The 23889-nt window shown below is 40.4% G+C and overlaps 1 protein-coding gene across 3 annotated transcripts in view; it reads right to left on the bottom strand.

The window, feature by feature from the left end:
- LOC141089473 (uncharacterized) overlaps positions 1-23889 on the bottom strand; it is a 444347-nt gene that overhangs the window by 161753 nt on the left and 258705 nt on the right. For all 3 annotated transcript variants that reach the window (XM_073575911.1, XM_073575913.1, XM_073575912.1), the window contains 2 exons: positions 5261-5330; positions 4856-4910 (listed from right to left, as the gene is read on the bottom strand). In XM_073575911.1, the coding sequence (XP_073432012.1) occupies positions 4856-4910; positions 5261-5330 (125 nt within the window). The remainder of the gene's footprint in view (positions 1-4855; positions 4911-5260; positions 5331-23889) is intronic.

The raw sequence follows: 23889 nt of genomic DNA on the forward strand, positions 1-23889 counted from the left end.
CTCCTCCTCCAGGTCAGGACCAGGGGAGCACTTTCGGGATTCTAGACATGACGAGATGATAGCAGAACCAGACAGTGCAGGATCTTAGGAAACGTCACATGATCAGGGTTTCAGACATGACGAGATGATCACCGAACCAACCAGTGCAGGATCCTAGGAAGAACACATGATCCGGGATTCTAGACATGACGAGATTATTGCAGAACCAGACAGTGCAGGATCTTAAGAAACATCACATGATCAAGGACTCCAGACATGACGAGAAGATCACAGAAGGCAGAGCAGAAACGCAGGGATCCTGCAGCTCAGACATGAGGTGAGTCTGCACACAGCTCTAGCGAAAATGCAGGACAGCAGACAAAACATGCGCATGCACATCGCTCCAGGAGTTCTTGAGACAAACAGACATGGCGGACGTGACACTGCCTCTAATAACAGCTGGGAATGGGAATATTAATCAGCCTCTGCCTGAGCTCTAAATAAATATATATATATTTTTAAATAGCCTGTATTTTTGATAACTAGCCATGCAAAACTGACAGCTGTGGGCTACAACCCTCAGCTGTCAGTTTTAGCAACATTGGATACTAAGAATAGAGGGGTCCTCATGCCATTTTTTTTATTTATTTAAATAATGTGAAAAAAATTACATGGGGCTAAGCCCCTTTTTGACAACCAGCCACACTAAAGCAGATATCTGAGGGCTAGTATTCTCAGGGTTGTAAGGGACCATAGATGTTGGTCCCACCAGCCCCTCAAACATCAGAACATAGCCGCCCAGAAAAAGGGCATCTATTAGTTGCACCAATTATGGTGCTGTACCCAGCTCTTACCACTTGCCCTGTTGTGGTGGCAAATGGGGTTCATATTTGTGGGGTTGATATCACCATTGTATTGTCTGGTGACATCAAGCCCACAGCTTAGTAATGGAGAGGCGTCTATAAGACACCTTTTTATTACTAATCCTATAGTTGTATTGTAAATAAGCACACAGCTAGCATAAAGTTCTTTATTTGAAATAAAAGCAAAACACAATCATACATTTTTATTTAAAAATTACAAACACAGTTCTACTCACCTATCACACATTCCATGGAAGCCCTCATCTCCTGTAATAGAAAATAAAAAACGACCATTTCACTCACCTGTGTCTTTCTGTCCCATGCCATATTCCATGTCTGGAGATTAACAGTTTTCAACCTGGACAGTGCCAAGATGCAACCATCCAGGCTGATAACAACTGGGGAATGAGCTGTGGTGAGCTCAGCCACAGTGACTAGCAGTGATGTCATCAAGGTTACCACTGGTCACTGAGGCTGCAAAATCACAGGTAAGCATCTCTGCCTGTTTTTGGTGCTTTCCAAAATCCAGCCAGGCCCATGAACTGACAGGACCTCAGTGAGGTCACCACTAGAACAGTGGTAAGTCTTATGGTGCAGCAATGAGTTCACCACAGTACACTTGCACATTTAGATCCATTCAAGTTAATGGGTCCATGTGAAAAAGATAGAAGGACGGCACTCACCAGTCTTCAAAAGTTTATCTTTAATCCAGAAAGTCAGAACATCTTCAGTGGGAGAAGCGGTTGTCGACACTCCCCCACTCCCCTACCCATTCTCCTGTTGAAAATGTTCTGAATTTCTGGATTAAAGATTAACTTTTGAAGACTGGCAAGTGCCGTCCTTCTTTCTTTCACATGAACTGTCAGTATTGTTTTTTTCTGGAAGAGCACCTGAAGAATCAGGTTTAATTGCCAGCAGCATTGGTAGTACACGGACAGGTATTGTGCCATTAGTTGCGTTTGCCGTACGGTTTATTTCATCTTATTGTGTCAAGTAAATGGGTCTGTGAACACGTCAGTGTCTTTCCAAGGACCATGTGTCCATGGGCAAGATACACTGACATGTCCATTGTTTAACAACAGCACAGGCCGCAAAATGTCTCGCATATGTGCTCACTGATCATCAGTGTGACACGAGCCGGCACCTTGGAAACAGCGGTACTGTTTGCACCGTTCCCCAATGCTACATGTTGAAGACAGCTCTCATCATTCTTGCATGCTCACTGATGGGAGTATTCATTAATTTCCGCTTGCCCTATAAATTAAGAAATTTAAAAAATAGTGTGTGTTCCCCTGTTTTTTGATAACCAGCAAGGCAAAACTGACATTTGCAGGCTGCAACCCTCAGATGTCATCTTCAGCAAGGTTGGTTATCAAGAATAGAGGGGTCCACATGCCATATTTTCATGTCTCCCCCATTTTTGACAGCCAGCCTTGCTAAAACAGACAGCTGGGGGCTGGTATTTTCAAGCTGGCAATGTGCCATGGCTATGGCTCCCCCCAACCTAAAAATAGCAGCCCAGAAAAGGTTGATCTATTACATGTGCCAATTCTGGTGCTTTGCCCTACTCTTTCCACTTGCCCTGTGGCAGTGGCAAGTGGGGTTCATATTTGTGGAGTTGATGTCACCTTTGTACTGTCTGGTGACATCAATCCCACGAGTTAGTAATGGATAGATTTCTATAAGTCACCTCTCTATTACCAATCATATAGTTGTATTGTAAAAAAAAAAAAACAGCAAGAATAAAGTATTTTATGTGAATTAAAAGCAAAACACTTTTTCTTTTTAATTAAAAATAAAGCACAGTTATAATCACCTAACGCCCATTCCAATGAAGCCTACGCCTTCGGTTATAAAACAAAAATAAAAAACAACACTATCCTTCACCTGTCCAACATTCTTGTTCTACTCCGTAATCCAAGTCTGAGGATAAATAATTTTCAACCTGGATGATGCCAAGATGTGGCCGTCCATGCTGAGAACCACCGATAAATGAGCTGGCTGCGAGCGCAGCATCAGGGAGCAACGGTGACCTCATCAAGGTTACCGTGGGTCATTGAGGCTGCGTTCCTAGCCAAGCTGAACTGTGGTGACCTTTGGACCATGAGAAAAAGTCAGCAAGTTCACCGCATATCTCTAAATCCTCACAATGAGATTGGATCACTTAATCCTCACCCTGATTCTCTTTCCATCCACTATATCGAGACCCAGGAAACTAGTGATCCCACATTAGGAAACTCCAAGGAGCTCTTTACATCATCATTTCTTGATTGTGGCCTCTCACACTCTCCAAGAGAAAGAAGGACATGCTGTTTAGTGATGAACAAAACTTATAGTAGCCACAGTCACAAAAAGATAATTGTACAGAATGGTACATATTGTCTAATTAGGTATTTCATGATTAGACACAGTTGCAGGATGTTGTTAAGTCACCAAGTCAGGAGGACCAGGACCAGGGTGGAACAGTGGAAGACAAGGTGGTGGATGACAAAGTTACTGATCCAACCTGGGAAGTTGGCATGCAGAATGAGTACAGCAGTGCTGAGAGGGAGAGATCCGCAGCTCCAAAACAGACAGGTCTTCTCCAGTCTGAGACTTTAAAAACGTTTTGAAACAAAAAAAATGGTCATTTGCAACCTGTGCTATGCCAAGATAAGCAGGGTTCTGACCAATAACAGCTTAACCACCGCCACCATGATCAGGCACATTTCATCTAAGCACCTAACTCAGTGAGTCGAATGTCTGGGTCCATAATTGGTGCCAGTGGGTGACACCACCGCTTCTTTCCATGTGCTAAATGCTTTCCAATCCACTGTCCATGGCACAGGCCCAAATGCCTTCCACCCTACACCTGTCTTTGCACATTCTAAGGCACAGTCATCAGGCACTTCTAAATCATTGCCCCAGCACAGTTCAGATATGCCTACCCAGTGGAAATTTTGCAGTTTAGGCTTGTGGACATGAAAGATTTCCACCAACTCATGGAGGCAGCCCTCCCTTGATACTCATTACACAGCCGCCACTATTTCTACCAGTGTGGCATCCCTGTCTTGTACCAGCACGTGTCCAGAAACATCACTAGTGCACGTTTAACATCCGAAATGTGAACAAGTGCTTGTGGCCAGGGATCCTACATTTCCCTGATGGAACACTGTTTGAACTTTGTTAAATGAACTCCTAGTTTAGTATAACATATTTACATTGTTTTTTTTGTGACATAACCATTGGAAAGGGGGCATCCAGTAGCTGATCACACATCATAGCACAAATTTGTGACCGACATTCATACAATAATCATGTAGGAGGACATTTTTACTCTACATATACTTAAGGCTTAAGCAGCAAATGGGGGATATTTTTACCATGGCCCTCTCATGTTTTTGAAACTTTACTGTGGATTAGGTCAAATACTGGAGTGATGAAGTTGTTAATATGGTATTTTAAATCATTAAACTGTCGTCAAAACACGAAAAAACCTCAATGTTTGAATTGTCAGTTATATTATTTTTATTTTGCAATTCATATAAAATTTTCACAGATAGAGCAGATGCAAATGACCATTTCTCTCTCCATTTAAGAAAAAAAAAAAAAAAAAACAGTCTGATTATGCTAATCAGACTCTGATCAGAGTTTGATCATAATGAGATCTGATTTTTTTGGTGGAGGAGAAAAAAAATAAATGTTTTTCCACCTTTTTTCCATGATATCAATCTGTTAAAATCTGACCACATTTGGATGTCATCTGAGTGTGGTCTGATTTTTTTTTTCACGTCCCATAGATATGAATGGGCAAGAGCCATTTGGTTCTCAGAGACAAATCATGCATGCTACAATTTTTTTTCCTCCATCTGAGGAAAATTGGACATATGATTAGCCCCACAGAATAATATGAGTGTGAGAGCTATCCATCAAAAACATGGATAGCACTCTTCTGATTTAAACAGTCGTGTGCACGAGCCCAAGCAGATGGTCACATTTCAAAATTAGTGGGAAAATCAGAATTTTAAACTTACTTATTTCTAGGTCAAGAATTAATTCCAAATCTTTGAGAATTTGTGTGACGCTTAACTGAAAACAGAGAATCAGCATGGATAATGTTATTTATAAATACTAATAGTCACTTTTCACAATGACTTATTATTTCTTTTCAAATAATTTTATTGGTTTTCAGTCATTAAACAGGGTAAGGGAAGGAAGGTAGGAAGGAAGGAAAGGGAATGGGAAGTAAAGAACCCTGTACAGGTACGGAAAAAATTTAAAACTAGACAACCCACAAATAGGCAATAGCATATAGCAAATAACAAAAAAAGGAAAAGAAAATCACCAATCCTTATTATGGGGTAACATTCTTGGAAGGAGATACAACATCCCGGTACTACAACGGCCATGTTTAGGCACAATGACTTATTATTTCTAACCTGTTCCTCTGAACCTGCAGAAGGTGCACATTCTTCTATAATCGCAAAATTCGTCTCAGCTTTAGAACATCTGTGTAAAATAAAAGACATTTAGTGGAACTGTACATTACCTGTTACTTATAGACAACCAAGAAAACAATTATATACATTGCTTTATAGAAGATATTGTTATTCATTATTACTTACAATATTGCAATCTCAAACATTTTTCTGCTAAACATGCTTACAAGACAATGAAGCACTCTCTGAGGTCATGATCATTAAGCTCATGTATACATGTACTCTTGGCTAAGAATTCATTTGTATTGGAGAGAGAGAGAGATAGTGTTCAAATGTGTAATGCTGGTGGGTGTGGATCCAATGCACCATGGGCTAGGCTTAGCCTAAGAAGGGCATGACTAAGCGGCTACCTAGTTTTTGCTGGAGTCTCTGGTGGTGAGGTTAGGCTTGGCTGCAGGTATTTGCCAGGTACCACTCCATGGCAGCTGACACCATGGTCAGGGGCATGAGTATGTGATACAGGAGGGCAAAGACAAGATGTGGTTAGGCAGAGTCTGAGGTCAGGGAGGCAGCACAGGGTCAGTAAGCATAGCGAATGTCTGAAAAATGGAGAAAACTAGCCCAGTCAGGAACAGGTAGCAAAAGACAAATACAAATATAAATGTGGACTAACAGTGTAGGAACCAACATTCGGTTGGGTAGTGGAAGGTGGAGCTGCCTAATAAAGGCCCTGCTCACAAGGTATAGGCTCGGGAAACCTATCTCTGCATAACATAGCAGAGATAATTTCCTGCAGAGACTGATAATGCCCTGGCAAGGTCTGATTAGAGGAACAACCTGACGTGGGTAGAAACCGCATGGCGGGTTGAAGACAGCTGGTAAGACATCCACCATGACTAAATGACCTAGGGTTCAGCCAACAACTATTGTCTGTGTATATACACAAAATAAAGGGAGTGTTTTGAAGAGACTAGATAAAAATATAATGGATTTCCATAAGAAAGGCAACAGTCAAAATTAAAATAAAAGAAAAAGAGGTTTCTTACTCTGAACTTTAAAATGTAAATTGGAGATATAAAGAAATTAATATTTGTGCAAGACATGTTAGCCTAAAGAGATCTTCATTATCATCAGCTTATATAAATAAGACTTACATTTTTCTCCTGTTTAAAGAAAAAAAGTTAAACTCCACTTGCGCTTCAGATCAGAACAAAAAATGTTGAAAATACAAATTCATGTTTCTATTTGTCCCACAGAAGGGATAAAACAATGTAGTAATAGTATTCTATTCTAAAAATATATCCAGCATCCTACTGAAGAGGTAAATACAAATGCACTAAAGAACTTAAAATGGATATTTACAATATGGAGTATATAAACAAACAACCATTAAAAAGTACTCAGTGTGCATACTGTGTTTTAAAAAGTTGTAATATATAGGCATTCATAAAAGCAATTTTCATAAAAAGTCTTTCAAGACTGCTTTTAATAAGAGCAAAACATAACTCAATTTCCACTCTTTCCCAGATCATTTGAGGCAGATTCAAAAAGAAAGGAGTCCTTTAACTTAGGGTCCCTGCTAAAGAATGGTCACCTTATCACTGGCTGGTGGGCTCATATACTCAAATGTGCACAAATTAGTATTTTAAGAAGTCAATGACCCAAAACATGCAGTCAAGGCAACAAAGGAGTGGCTCAAAAAGAAGCACATTAAGGTCATGGAGTGGCCTAGCCAGTCTCCAGACCTTAATCCCACAGATAACTTATGGAGGGAGTTTTAGCTCCGAGTTGCCCAGCATCAGCCTCAAAATCTTAATGATTTAGAGATGATCTGCAAAGAGGAGTGGACCAGAATTCCTCCCGACATGTTTGCAAACCTCATCATCAACTCCAAAAAACACCTGACTGCTGTGCTTGCCAACAAGGGTTTTGCCACCAAGTATTAAGTCTTGTTTGCCAGAGGGATCAAATACTTATTTCTCACTGCAAAATGCAAATACATTTATATAATTTATACAATGTGATTTTCTGGATTATATTTTTGATATTCTCTCTCTCAATGTTAAAAGTAACCTACCCTTAAAATTATAGACTGTTCATGTCTTTGTCAGTGGGCAAGCTTACAAAATCAGAAAGGGATCAAATACTTACCTCCCCCACTGTATATACAAAGATACATACATACATACATACATACATACAGTGCCAACAAAGGATATATCACAAAGTATTGAGATGAAATTTTGTTTCTGACCAAATACTTATTTTCCACCATAATATGCAAATAAAATGAAAAAAAAAACAGACAATGTGATTTTCTGGATTTTTTTTTCTCAGTTTGTCTCCCATAGTTGAGGTCTACCTATGATGTAAATTACAGACGCCTCTCATCTTTTTAAGTGGTGGAACTTGCACTATTGCTGACTGACTAAATACTTTTTTTCCCCACTGTACATACATACAAGTATACACACTCCTCAACATTGCAATTTCAACAGCAAGATGGAAAATCAACAAGGTTATGGTTAATGAAGGAACTAGTAACGATCTATAGATAAATACATTTTGTAGCACCTAGCTTCAATCTATAGCATGTGGGAGGGGCATAAAATACAGATAATCTTAAAACCAATTTTCTTTTAGCCAAATGGAGCCTGAAATCTTGCTTTAAGCACTGTGAGATGATTGTGCGACGCCTCCTGTTTCTTGACGTGACCGCTGTCACCACATGGATGTATGTATGTATGTACAGTACAGACCAAACGTTTGGACACACCTTCTCATTCAAAGAGTTTTCTTTATTTTCACGACTATGAAAATTGTAGATTCACTCTGAAGGCATCAAAACTATGAATTAACACATGTGGAATTATATAATTAACAAAAAAGTGTGAAACAACTGAAAATATGTCTTATATTCTAGGTTCTTCAAAGTAACCACCTTTTGCTTTGATTACTGCTTTGCACATTATTGGCATTCTCTTGATGAACTTCAACCCTACAAAGTGACTTCAAATGTGATGTGGTCCCTAAAAAAGAATGGTGTTATAAAAATGAGAAATTGCTGGTCATTTTTTAACCCTTATAACTTCCTAATGAAAAAAAAATTTGGTTACAAAATTTTGCTGATGTAAATTAAACATTTGGGTAATGTTACCTATTACGTTTTGGATGTACCATATCTATGTGATTTAAGGGCAGAAAAATTCAAATTTGGAAAATTGTGAAATTTTCAAAATTTTCACCAAATTTCCGTTCTTTTCACAAATAAACGCAAGTTATATGAATGAAATTTTACTACTAACATGAAGTACAATATGTCATGAGAAAACAGTGTCAGAATCACCGGGATACATGGAAGCATTCCAGAGTTATTACCTCATAAAGGGACAGTGGTCAGATTTGTAAAAATTGGCCTGGTCATTAACATGCAAACCATTCTTGGGGTAAAGGGGTTAATAATTGAATGACACTCTCCAAATGGTGCCTTCAATGGTGTGCGGATGGCCCTGCTTGCAATTTTTGGCAGGCTTTGCACTGTGTGAATAACTTTTATGAGTGTAGGAGTACCACAACTACACTTTGTTCACAATATGTTAATGAACCACCACAGATGGTAACTTCAAAGCTGTATGGGTGACCCTGTTTTCATTTTTTTTCTGGGCTTTGCACTTAGTGCATAGTCTTTATTGGTGTAGGAGTACAACTACATGACAATTTGAACAGATTGTGTATTAGGCCCCCATTTATGTCTAATACAGGGTGTATCTGAGTCCCTTTTCCATCAAATTTTTGGCAGTTCTTGCTTCTTTCATAAATTACATTGGAATTTATATTTTTTTTTATAAAAATTTCAATTTTGGCTTACTTAAATTATTTTTTATAAATCCTTTATATGCAAGTCATTTCACCTGAAATAATTTTTCTTAACATTGCTTTTCCTTTAAATGCCAATGTCTCATCAAGTTTGAATGTTTAATTGTCAGTTCTTAACCCCTTTACACCCAATGGTGGTTTGCACGTTCATGACCAGGCCAATTTTTACAATTCTGACCACTGTCCATTTATGAGGTAATAACTCTGAAACGCTTCCATGGATCCCGGTGATTCTAACATTGTTTTCTCGTGACATATAATACTTCATGATAGTGGTAAAATTTCATTGATATAACATGCATTTGTAAAAAAAACGGAAATTTGGCGAACATTTTGAAAATTTCGCAATTTTCCAACTTTGAATTTTTATGCCCTTAAATCACAGAGATACGGCACACAAAAAACTTAATAAATAACATTTCACATGTTTACTTTACATCACCACAATTTTTGAACAAAATTTTCTTTCTTTTAGGAAGTTATAAGGGTTATAAGTTGACCAGCAATTTCTCATTTTTGCATCACTTTTATTTTTACAGACCACATCACATTTGAAGTCACTTTGAGGAATCTATATGATTGAAAGCTCCCACAAGTGACACCATTCTAATAACTGCACCCCTCAAGGTGCTCAAAACCACATTCAAGAAGTTTATTAACCCTTCAGGTGCTTCACAAGAATTTTTTGAATGTTTAAAAAAATGAACATTAACTTTTTTTCACAAAAAAATTACTTCAGGTCCAATTTTTTATTTTATTTTATTTTAAGGGTAACAGGAGAAATTGGACTGCAAAAGTTATTGTGCAATTTGTCCTGAGTATGCTGATACCTGATATGTGGGGGGAACCACTGTTTCGGCGCATGGCAGAGCTCAGAAGGGAAGGAGCGCCGTTTGACTTTTTCAATGCAAAATTGGCTGGAATTCAGATTGGACACCATGTTACGTTTGGAGAGCCCCTGATGTGCCTAAACAGTGGAAACCCCCCACAGGTAACCCCATTTTGGAAACTAGACCCCCCAAGAAACTTATCTAGATATGTGGTGAGAACTTTGAACCTCCCAGGGTTTCACAGAAGTTTATAACATACAGCTGTGCAATTAAAAAATCATTTTTTCCAAAAAAATTATCTTTTCACCCTCAATTTTTAATTTTCCAAGGGTAACTGGACCCCAAAAATTATTGTTCAATTTGTCCTGAGTACGCTGATACCACACATGTGGGGGTAAATGACTATTTGGGCGAATGACAGAGCTCAGAAGGGAAGCAGCACCATTTGACTTTTATGGCTGGAATTGAGATCGGACACCATGTCGCATTTGGAAAGCCCCTGATGTGCCAAAACAGTGGAATCCCCCCATAAATGACACCATTTTGGAAACTAGACCCCCCAAGGAACTTATCTAGATGTGTGGTGAGAACTTTGAACCTCCCAGGGCTTCACAGAAATTTATAATGCCCGGGTGTGAAAATAAAAAAATCATTTTTTTTCCACAAACATGATCTTTTAGTCCCCAATATTTTTATTTTCCCAAGGGTAACAGGAGAAATTGGACCCCAAAAGTTGTTTTGCAAATTGTCCTGAGTACGTGGATACACCATATATGGGAGAAAACTACTGTATAGGAACATGTCGGGGCTCGGAAGGGAAGTAGTGATGTTTTGGGAGGCAGACTTGGATGGAATGATCTGCGGGTGTCATGTTGCCTTTGTAGATCCCCTGATGTACCTAAACTGTGGAAACCCCCCACAAGTGACCCCATTTTGGAAACTAGACCCCAACGGAACTTATCTAGATGTGTGGTGAGCATTTTGATCCCCCCAGGGCTTCACAGAAGTTTATAACGCCCGGGCGTGAAAATAAAATGATCATATTTTTTCCACAAACAAATTAGTCCCCAATATTTTTATTTTCCCAAGGGTAACAGGAGAAATTGGACCCCAAAAGTTGTTTTGCAATTTGTCCTGAGTAGGCTGATACCTTATATGTGGGGGGTAAAACACTGTTTGGATGCATGGCAGAGCTTGGAAGGGAAGGAGCACCATTTGACTTTTTCAACGCAGAGTTGACTGGAATTGAGATCAGACGCCATACTGCGTTTGGAGAGCACCTGTTGTGCACAAACAGTGGAAACCCCCCAATTCTAACTCCAACCCTAACCCCAACACACCCCTAACCCTAATCTCAGCCCTATCCCTAGCCCTAACCCTATCCCTAACCCTAATGGGAAAATGGAAATAAATACTTTTTTTAATTTTATTATTTTTCCCTAACTAAAGGGGTGATTAAGGGGGGTTTGATTTACTATTTATGGCGGGTTTTTATGTTTGGCAGCTGTCATACGCTAAAAGCGCTTTTTATTGTAAAAATAGTTTTTGCATCACCACATTTTGGGAGCTATAATTTTTCCATATTTTGACCCACCGAGTCATATGAGGTCTTATTTGTTTGCGGGACAAGTTGTCGTTTTTATTGGTACCATTTTCGGGCATGTGACATTTTTTGATCGCTTTTTATTCTGATTTTTGGGATGCAGAATGAACAAAAACCAGCAGTTCAAGAATTTCTTTTGGGGGGTGCGTTTACACCATTCCAAGTGCGGTAAAATTGATAAAGCAGTTTTATTCTTCGGGTCAGTACAATTACAGCAATACCTCATTTATGTCTTTTTTTATGTTTTGGCGCTTTTATGTAATGAAAAGAATTTTATATAAAAAATAATTATTTTTGCATGTCTTTATTCTGCGAGCTATAACTATTTTTTTGCTGATGTCGCTGTGTGGCAGCTCGTTTTTTGCGCGACAAGATGACATTTTCAGCGGTACCATGGTTATTTATATCCGTCTTTTTGATCGCGCGTTATTGCACTTTTTGTTCGGCAGTATGATAATAAAGCATTTTTTTTTTGCTTTGTTTCTTATTTTTATTTTTTAAGGGGTTCGTTAAAGGGGTTAACTAATGGGACAGTTTTATAGGGTGGGTCGTTACGGATGCGGCAATCCTAAATATGTGTACTTTTATTGTTTTTTTTATTATTTCCAAAAAAATGAATTAGGGAATTTTTTTTTTTTTTTATTTAGATTAGAGATTTTTTTATAAATTATTTTTACACTTTTTTTTTTTTTTTTTTTTTAACTTTATTACATTGTCCCAGGGGGGACATCACTGTCATGTGTCAGATCACTGATCTAACACATCACACAGCGCTGTGACAGATCAGCGACCTGACACAGGCGCTGCACAAGGCTTTCTCATGCCTGCGCTTTGCAGGCAGTGAGGAAGCCACCTCCCTGCAGGCTCCCGAAGGTCCCCGCCACCATATTGGATCCGGGGACCTGCAGGGAAGGAGGCCCCTGCAGCAGCGCTGCACATCGCGCTGCTGCGGGGGTCTCAGGGAAGCACGGAGGAAGCCCCCTCCCTGCCGATGATTCCCTAAACCCCGGTACACTGCGATCGTGTTTGATCGCAGTGTGCCAGGGGTTAACGTGCCGGGGGCAGTCCATGGCCGCCCCTGACACATAGTGCGGGGTGTCAGCTGTGATAATCAGCTGACACCCGGCCTCGATCAGCAGCTCTCCCCCCCCGTGAGCGCCACTGATCGCTATGATGTACTATCCCGTCTATGTACATAGGGGCCTGGGTCCCATGGACGGGATAGTACATCAGATATCAGGAAGGGGTTAAAGTGAAATAAAAGTGTGACACCATTGTTCTCAGTAGCAATCTGGGAGTCATAGATGCTTTCAGGGGTCTTCATGATTTTCTCCTTCCATTCATATCAACATTTTTACTGGCCTCCAGACCTCCTTGTAGGGTCCTTCGGAAAAATGCTCAGATTTCCCATTGACCCCCATCATACGCATTACTTGAAACAAGTGTCCAAACATTAGTAATTGCTCAGTTCATGTAATGAGCATCCAAGCATTTTAGTGCTTGCTCATCCTTGATTCTTGGTTCTTTGGATCAGACAGAGATAACTTTGAGATCTTCCCCTTAGAGCTTCTCCTCTTTGCCTATTCTTTATTTCTATATGCTCCTCAGTTTCCTGCTTTTTTATAGCTTGAGACAATAAGACTTTATTCTTATCTCTTCTTGTAGCTTTTATTGATTTTCCTCTTTAACCCTACAAAGTCATTCATTCAGATATTCCTACTGTGGTCTATCCTCTGTGATAATTGAATTTATATTTAATTTTTCATACTTTTATAAAGTCTATTTTTGTTTATGTTTTGCATCAGGAATCATTGGTACTACATCTACTCCCTTGTTTCAGTATACCATCCTACCCCCGCCCGCCATTCTGCTGATGACCTGAGGTTAGCATCCTCAATAATCAGAACTTCCCACTCCCGTCTCCAAGACTATACACGTGCTGTGCCAATTCTTTGGAATGCACTTCCCAGGTCAATACGATTAGTCCCCAATCCCCACAATTTTCAGCGTGCCCTGAAAACGCATTTATTCAGACAGGCCTACCGCCTCAACGCATTAAACTTATCTATCCCTATGTGGCACAGCCAAAAGTTTTTACCATAACCAGGTTCCCCGCACCATGTTTCCACATGCTTTATGCATCCATTAGCCCTCTGCATCTGTACTGTTACACACTTAACATTATGGCTGGTCCATACAATCAGGGCAACTGCTCCCACCCACCTTTCGTGTCTCCCTTTTTTCCCTCATAGATTGTAAGCTTGCGAGCAGGGCCCTCATTCCTCTTCGTATCTGTTATGATCTATGTGATTATTGTTATGCTGTAATGTCTATTGTCTGTTAAAGTCCCCTCTGAAATGTAAATTGCTGAGGAATACGTCAGCGCTATAGAAATAACATTATTATTATTATTAATTATTATGTTTCTGAAAAACGCTGGTATAAGAAGTACAATTGGCACATTGAATACTTTTTATACCTTGTATATTTGGTACCTTTATATTTTATTGTGTATTGCCTATCTGATTTAAAGTTGATTCACAATAAAACTTTCTTAACCCCTTAACGGCAGCCGATATGCCTTTTAAAGGCTGTAGTTAAGGGTACTTAAACCACAGCGCTGTTAACTAATGGCACTGTGGAAAAAGTGCATAGCGCCCCGCAGTCTGATTTTCTCTGGAGTCTCAGCTGCGGGGGTAGACAAGACCCCAGAGAATATGATTCGGGTCGGTTTTTACCGACCCTGGTTTTGCAACCGTGTAACGGCGACTGCAAAAAAAAAAAAGCCACAATTTTGCATTTACTTTCTCTCTCCTCTGATGTGATTGCACATCAGAGGACAGAGAAATAGGGTCCCCGATCCCCCCCGGTACCTCCTGGTGGACCTTGTGACCTCCTGCATCCTCCGGTGGGTGCCACTATCTTTGTCTGGGAAGAAAATGGCGTGTGAATGCACAGTGCGACCGACGAATCTGCCGGCCAGCAGATTCCATTCATTCATTCATTCAATGTAGCATACATAGTAACATAGTTTTGAAGGCTGAAGGAAGACCTTATGTCCATCTAGTTCAGCTGTTCTGCATTGTTGATCCTGGGGAAGGCAAAAAACCCACAGAGTAGAAGCCAATTTTCTCCATAGGGAAAAAAATTACTTCCCCCTAAGCTGGGTCAACCATCTACCTATAATATTCTGTTATTCGTAACCTTCTATACTGTTACTCACAAGAAAAGCATCCATTCCTTTCTCAAATTCATTCAGTGAGTTGGCCATCACCACTTCTTCAGGAAGAGAATTCCTGAGCCTCACTGCTCTTACCGTGAAGAACCCTCTTCTATGCTGGTGCAGAAATTGTCTTTCCTCCAAACGAAGAGAATGCCCCCTTGTTCTTGTCACAGCCCTTGGTACAAACAGTTCATTGGAGAGACCTCTGTGTTGCCCTCTGATATACTTGTACATATATATTAGGTCTCCCCTAATGTACATTTTGATCACTGTGATAAACACTATCACAGTGATCAAAAAAAAAAAAAAATAGTAAATACCCCCCCTTTATCTCCCCCTTAGTCAGGGAAATATAATGACATAAAGAAAATATATTTATTTTCATTTATCCATTAGGGTTAGAATTAGGGTTAGGGTTAGAATTAGGGTTAGGGATTAGTATAAGGGTTAGAGTTGATTGATTCCAGCCAATTTTGCACTCAAAAAGTCAAATGGTGCTCCCTCCCTTCCGAGCCCCAACCTGTGCCCAAACAGTGGTTTACCCCAACATATAGGGCATCAGCATACTCAGGACAAATTGCACACCAACTTTGGGGTGTCTAATATCTCCTGTTACCCTTGGGAAAATAAAAAAATTGGGGGTTAAAAAAATCACTTGTGGAATAAAGAAAATTGTTATTTTGGGGTCTAATTTCTCCTGTTAGCCTTGTAAAAATAAAAATTTGGGGTGAAAATGTCATTTTTGTGAAAAAAAATGTTTTTTTCTGTTCATGGCTCTATGCTATAAACTTCTGTGAAGCACTTGGGGGTTCAAAGTGCTCACCACACAACTATATAAGTTCTTAAACCCCTTAACCCCCAAAGGTGGTTTGCACGTTCATGACCGGGCCAATTTTTAAAATTCTGACCACTGTCCCTTTATGAGGTAATAACTCTGGAACGCTTCCATGGATCCTGGTGATTATGACATTGTTTTCTCGTGACATATTGTACTTCATGATGGTGGTAAAATTTCATTCATATAACTTGCGTTTATTTGTGAAAAAAACAGAAATTTGGCAAAAATTTTGAAAATTTCGCAATTTTCCAACTTTGAATTTTCATGCCCTTAAATCACAGAGATATGGCACACAAACAACTTAATAATTAACATTTCGCACATGTTTACTTTACATCAGCACAATTTTGGAACCCAATTTTTTTTTTCTTAGGAAGTTATAAGGGTTAAAAGTTGACCAGCGATTTCTCATTTTTGCAACACTATTTTATTTTTACGGACCACATCACATTTGAAGCCACTTTGAGGGGTCTATATGATAGAAAATACCCAAAAGTACACCTTTCTAAAAACTGCACCCCTTAAGGTGCTCAAAACCACATTCAAGAAGTTTATTAACCCTTCAGGTACTTCACAGGAATTTTTTGAATATTTAAAAAAAAAAATGAACATTTAATTTTTTTTCACAAAAAAAATAATTCAGGTTCAATTTTTTTTATTTTACCAAGGGTAACAGGAGAAGTTGGACTGCAAAAGTTATTGTGCAGTTTGTCCTGAGTACGCTGATACCTGATATTTGGGGGGGGAACCATTGTTTCGGTGCATGGCAGAGCTCAGAAAGGAAGGAGCGCCTTTTGACCTTTTCAATGCAAAATTGGCTAGAATTCAGATCGGACGCCATGTCACGTTTGGAGAGCCCCTGATGTACCTAAACAGTGGAAACCCCCCCACAAGTGACCCCATTTTGGAAACTAGACCCCCCAAGGAACTTATCTAGATATGTGGTGAGAACTTTGAACCAACAAGGGCTTCACAGAAGTTTATAACGTACAGCGGTACAATTAAAAAATCATTTTTTCCACAAAAATGATCTTTTCACCCCCAATTTTTATTTTCCCAAGGGTAACAGGACCCTAAAAGTTATTGTGAAATTTGTCCTGAGTACTTTGATTCCCCATATGTGGGTGTAAATGACTATTTGGGCGCATGGCAGAGCTCAGAAGGGAAGCAGCGCCATTTGACTTTTTTGGCTGGAATTGAGATCGGACACCATGTCGCGATTGGAACACCCCTGATGTACCAAAACAGTGGAAATCCCCCACAAATGACACCATTTTGGAAACTAGACCCCCCCAAGGAACTTATATAGATGTGTGGTGAGAGTACTTTGAACCCCCAGTGCTTCACAGAAGTTTATAACGCCCGGGCGTGAAAATAAAGAAAAAATATTTTTTCCACAAGCATGATCTTTTAGTCACCAATTTTTTTATTTTCCCAAGGGTACCAGGAGAAATTGGACCCCAAAAGTTGTTGCTCAATTTGTCCTGAGTATGCTGATACCCCAAATATGGGAGAAAACTACTGTATGGGCACACGTCGGCGCTCGGAAGGGAAGTAGTAACGTTTTGGAATGCAGACTTTGATGGAATGCTATGCGGGTGTCATGTTGCCTTTGGAGAGCCCCTAATGTACCTAAACAGTGGAAACCCCCCATAAGTGACACCACTTTGGAAGCTAGACCCCCTAAGGAACTTATCTAGATGTGTGTTGAGCACTTTGACCCCCCCCCAAGGGCTTCACAGAAGTTTATAATGCCCGGGCATGAAAATAAAAAAATCGTATTTTTTCCACAAACATGATCATTTAGGCCCCAATTTTTTTATTTTCCCAAAGGTATCAGGAGAAATTGGACCCCAAAATTTGTTCTCCAATTTGTCCTGAGTATGCTGATACCTCTTATGTGGGAGAAAACTACTGTATGGGCACACGTCGGGGCTCGGAAGGGAAGTACTGATGTTTTGGAATGCAGACTTTGATGGAATGGTCTGCGGGTGTCATGTGCGTTTTGAGAGCCCCTGATATACCTAAACTATTGAAACTCCCCACAAGTGACCCCATTTTGGAAACTAGACCCCCCACGGAACTTATCTAGATGTGTGGTGAACACTTTGAACCCCCAAGTGCTTTACAGAAGTTTATAACGCCCGGGCGTGAAAATAAAAAAAAACACATTTTTTTCCACAAAAATGATATTTTTACCCCCAATTTTTTATTTTCCTAAGGATAACAGGAGAAATTGGACCCCAAAAGTTGTTTTGCAATTTGTCCTGAGTACGCTGATATCCTTATGTGAGGGTAAAACACTCTTTGGGCGCATGGCAGAGCTTGGAAGGGAAGGAGCACCATTTGACTTTTTCAACGCAGAATTGGCTGGAATTGAGATCAGACGCCATGTTGCATTTGGAGAGCACCTGATGTGCCCAAACAGTGGAAACCCCCCAATTCTAACTCCAACCCTAACCCCAACACACCCCTAACCCTAATTTCAACCCTAGACCTAACGGGAAAATGGAAATAAATACTTTTTATTTTATTATTTTTCCCTAACTAAGGGGGTGATAACGGGGGGTTTAATTTACTTTTTATGGTGATTATGTTTGGCACACGCTAAAAGACGCTTTTTATTGTAAAAATATTTTTGCATCACCACATATTGAGAGCTATAATTTTTACATATTTTGATCCACTGAATCATGTTAGGTCTTATTTTTTGCGGGACAAGTTGACGCTTTTATTGGTATCATGTTCGGGCACGTGACATCTTTGGGTCGGTTTTTATTCCTATTTTTGGGACGCAGAATGAACAAAAACCAGCGTTTCATGAATTTCTTTTGGGGGGTGCGTTTACACCTTTCCGCGTGCTGCAAAATTCATAAAGCCATTTTATTCTTTGGGTCAGTATGGTTACAGCGATACCTCATTTAGTTTTTTTTATGTTTTGGCGCTTTTATGCAATGAAAACAATTTTATATAAAAAATAATTATTACATCGCTTTATTCTGCGAGCTGTAACTTTTTTATTTTTTCACTGATAATGCTGTATTGCAGCTCGTTTTTTGCGGGACAAGATGACGTTTTCATTGGTACCATGCATATTTATATGCGTCTTTTTGGTCGCGTGTTATTGCACTTTTTGTTCGGTGGTATGATAATAAATCATTTTTTGCTACGTTTTTTATTTTTATTTTTTAAGGGGTTCGCTAAAGGGTTTAACTAATGGAACAGTTTTATAGGGCGGGTCATTACGGACGTGGCAATACCAAATATGTGTACTTTTATTGTTTTTCTGATTTTTTATTTCTAAAAAATGAATTTATTAGGGAATTTTTTTAAAATTTATTTAGCAATTTATTTAAAATTATTGTTACACTTTTTTTTTTTTTTTTTAAACTTTATTACATTGTCCCAGGTGGGGAATCACTGTCCTGTGACAGATTGCTGATCTGTCACATCACAGATCACTGTGACAGATCAGCGATCTGTCTCAGGCACTGCACAAGGCTTCCTCCTTGCCTGCGCTTTGCAGGCATGAGGAAGCCAGCTCCCTGCAGGCCCCCGAAGGTCCCCGTCGCCATCTTGGATTCGAAAAAGATGAAAACACAAACGCAGGCAGAAAAATAGACTGAGCAAGTAATGGGGCCCACACTGACTAGACAGGACAGGAAAGGAAAGACACTGTCTGCAGTCACGCAAAAAACCCTGCAAAAAGTCCATCACGTCTGATGCACAAAAAACACTGAAGTCGCATGACTTTGCCCCCACTATATCAGCACTCTGGTATATTCTGAAAGCAAAGCAAAAAGAGACCAATATAACAGGGGATAAAACAAACAGGCACATGCAGTAACATATGGGCGGTGATCCAGCACAGCCCCAGCCGGAGCTGGCTGACCAACACAAAGCAGAGATAAACAAAACCAGATCAAATGCAAACAGATTAACAAATGATCCCCTTAGCTGAACACTGCAGGGAAAGAGCAGGAGACATCAGACCTCAGAGGGCACAGGAAGAAAATCACCTGCAGGGATAGAGGGAGTCAGCTGTCTTAAATCCCAATCAGAAACCCTGGATCACCAATCATGTTCCTCATTATCAGGTGGCAAGCCTCTGTTAATCAGATCAGTGCGAGTGTCAGTCCTGTGTGGTTTCTCTTAGGCAGCGTGTGTGTGGTACTCACTGTCAGGTCATGTATGGCACCTGGTACTCTCTGGCTGTCACTGGACACACATCGCACATCCTGCTCTCCCTGGACCCCGCTGTTGGCGGCAGGCAACGCTGGTCTACCTGGCTCTGGTATTCCCAGCCAGAGCACTCCTCTCCTTGTCTGCTGCGACTCCTGGCTCAGCTCTGCTCTGGGTGCACGGCTCTGCATGGCTCTCCCTGCTGACACAGCTCTGCTCTGCTGGCAACAGGGGCTCCTTCGATATGGCCCGTTGCCATAACGGGACACTCTGATGGGGGAAACAGAGCACGCTGCTCACCACTCTGTCCTCTGCACTGCTCTGTGCCAGACTGACTCTTTTGGTGCGCTTTCTCTTATCTGCCCGATGCTGCGCACCCTTTTCTGTCTCTCACCGCCCCCTTCTGTCAGCAGGAACCTCGGTCTCCTTCAGGCTTCTCTCATGCAGCAGAGGGAGGTCCGCCCCACTCAGGCTTCCCCCCAGGAACAGAGGATACAGCCCTTCTAGTTCCGGACCTGGCATGCAGGTACCCGAGGTCCAGTCTATCACCTTACACTCGCACGTTTAGTATTTGGTCAGTATTGTACTTCAGTATCTGTAAGCCAAAACCAGGAGAGGAACAATCAGAGGAAAAGTATAATAGAAACACGTCACCACTTCTGGATTTATCATCCACTCCTGGTTTTGGCTTACAAATACTAAGGTAAAATACTGATCAATTACTGAACATGTGCACCTGGCCTTACAAGGACTAAAAAAGTTCAGGACATGGAGTTGCTGTTTTAAAGGGAAAAGGTGATCACACCAAATATTAATTTGTAATTTGATTTTGATTTCTCTTTTGTTCTTTCACTTTGCATTGGTTTTATAGATCAAATTAAACTATTAACATTTCTACTTTTGAAAGCATTCTTAGTTTGTAGCTTAGTTTTTTAATTTTTTTCACAACTTCTTAAAAGCTTTGCCCACTAGTTAAAATATGACAAATATTTATATAGTATATATTTATAATATATATTATTACACACGCACACATGCCGGAGATATCCTTTGTATTCTGCAGTGTGCTTTAAAAATGATTTTTTTTTTCTGTAAAATCAGCTGAACTCTGTATACCAAAAATAAAAACATACCATAATCAATTTATGAAAAATTCAATAACTTATTTATAAGACTGCAGCAATAAATATTTTTGGTCAATAAACAGCTCGAATAAGAATTGGTGAACCTTGCAATTGTTAGGAGCGTAAGGATGATGGCATGCAATTCAAAGCTAATTCTTGGGTCTAAACTGAAAAAATAAATCTATTTTTCTTCCCTGCTTCCCTGCAATTGATTTTAATTATTACTTTGCACCAGATCATATCGACTTGAGGGTCAGAGATTACAACAAAATCAACCAACAGCCTGGAATCTAATGAGGCACAGCTGCAGGATAAGAAAAGTATCTATAATTAAGTTTTACAAATTTTGCTTTAAAAAAGTAGCAAGAACATTAGCTGAAAAGATTATTCTTTTGAAAATCGAATGATCTAGTGAAGCTTCAGTCAGAAGCAAAACTAAGAACAAGCGCTAATGTGCTAGCAGATGGAATGAGAAAAATGATATAGAAGGTCTAAAGTTTTTAAAAACAACCATTTAATTTATGATATGAGAACTCAGTATTCTTACCACATATCTCAAATAACTAGCTTGTTCTGTACAACATATAGAAGGTTGTTTACTACCCAAAGATTTAGCAGCCAAGTATTGTCAGAAAACTGCCTATTTTTAAATCTGATTTTTGAGATAATAGTTAAAAAAATAAGTGTTTTTTTCATACCACAATCTGTATTAAAAATATAAAATTAGAAATCTTGGAATATTCTCATTGGCCGCTTGAGCTATTTTATGCTCCTATTTCCCGTCCTTTCAGAAAGAGTTTTCACCAGGCTCATTATAAATGGCAGGATTACAATGACAGGTAACCACTAGACAGCTAATAACACAAGGCCCACACAATAGGCTATTTCCCAGCTCCCCCTCCCTTCACAATGACCTTTACATACTCTCATTAGTCTTAATACAGAAGATAGGGTCGGAGGTCATCTATTGCTAATGTTCTTGTGGATATCTTGAAACAGCAACAAGTATTAGTCTAAAATAGCCACAGTGGCCAGATTATAATATAGAAAAAAACCTTTGCTGAAAATCCATTCTCATTAAGAACATGGAGCTAGGGTTATGGTAAAATGGTAAAACTACACTGACAATATCATAAATACATACAATATTAGTAAAACACTAGTTTCCTGACCTCTTTGTACTGTATATACAACTATTGCAGTTGAAAATTTTGCAGTAAAAGTCAAATGTTTGGCCACACCTGTTCAAACAATGGTTATTTTGGTTCTCATTGGAATACGTATATTGCAGATTCAGAGCAAAATCATGGAGGAACACATAAGGAACAAAAAATAAAGAAACTCATGAATCAAACCAGAATATATTTTAAACGTTGGATTCCTCAAAGTAGCTGTCCTTTAGGCCGGGATCACACTATCGGGTGTGATGCGAAAAACTCGCACGAGTCTCTCGCATCAACACCCGGAGCTGCCGCCGGCACTCATTACCGGAACTATGGCTGCGTGTAATTCTATATGCAGCCGCAGTTCCGGACCTGAGTGCTGTGTGAGTTTCTCACTTCAAACACGGTAGTGTGATTCCGGCCTTACTCTGATAACAGTTTTACACCCCCTTGGCATTCTTTCAAGCAAATTAATCAGGTAGCCACCTGAAATGGTTTACAGTTAAGCTTCATCAAGAGTTTATTTGTGGAATCACCAAATTCAAAATGTGTTGTAACAATCAGGTGTGTTTTGCAGAGGTAGTGCTGGTACACAATTCTATACAGTCCTGAGCCCCATTCCACAACTGTTGGATCAACAAGCAACAATATAGTAATGACCACTCAACTAAGCAAACAAAAATGACAGTGCATCATTATTTTAAGATATAATGGCTAAGTGGAGCGCTCCACGCAGGGTCGTGGGGTACTCGATACTGGGCCCGTTAACTTCAATGGGGGACAGCGTCACGGTGACCCGGTCCGTGGCCCTGGGGCATCCAGTAAATAAAATGGGGGGAAAGTTGTGTGATGTTGAAGTGTGGTAAAAATGAAGATAAAGTTTATAGATGATTAAATACTTGACGCCACTTGTGGTATTCTGGTCAGAGGCGACCAGGGCTGCGGTGTTGTTCCCCTGAGACTGCTGGTGTGTCGCAGCTGAGGTGAAAATAGCTCTCCACAGGTAGAGCAATAGTCCCAGGGCAAATATATTTGATTAATAGTGAAGGCGGTGAACGTTGGGGTGCAGAGAAATGAGAGAAGGACACAGAGAGGTGCAGTTTCTTTACCTTTTACTGGCAATTGGTTGCAATCCGGAGTACCACATACAGGTGATGGATTGAGTCCGGCTCGCCTGGAGGCATTCAGGGGATCCACCTTGCCAGGTGGGGGTTTGGGACCTTCCTTCTGCGCTTTGTGTGCGGGTCTCTGCTGTTTGCAACTAACCTGCGACCCTCTATTTCGTGATGGTTTCTCTAACCTGTACGGCTGTCAGCGTGAGTCTATTCCACGGGTACCGTCCTTTTCACCGTCAGCCCCGGGCTCCTTATCTGCTGCCATGCCCTCAGGTGTTCAATGTCACACAGGAGCTTACAATCCCCTATACTTTCAGATTTGGTGATCAGGACAAACAGCTCCTGACCACCAAGGACTCTGGCGTCCCTTTTCTCTCTATTAGCGCTTCGCTCTTGGGTCTGCTGTATGCAGTTTTTAGCTTCCCCAGAGCCTCTCTGTTTCTGCTTGTGTCCTTTTTCACTTCACAGATCAGCTCCCTGTCTTGAACTGATTTAACAAAGGGTGTCTGTTACACCGCTCCGCCATACTCACCCGGCCTCCGCTCCCACGCCGCAGTCGCCCTCCGCTCCCACGCCGCAGCCTCTCTCCACCCGATGGCCGCGGCGGTCACCTGAGACAGACCCGCGACCGATGCCTTCCCTGCATGCTATGCGCATGCGCCATAGGCCGCGCCT

Source organism: Dendrobates tinctorius, unplaced genomic scaffold, assembly GCF_039654945.1.
Source record: "Dendrobates tinctorius isolate UK_male_01 unplaced genomic scaffold, ASM3965494v1 ptg000046l, whole genome shotgun sequence".
NCBI lineage: Eukaryota > Metazoa > Chordata > Amphibia > Anura > Dendrobatidae > Dendrobates > Dendrobates tinctorius.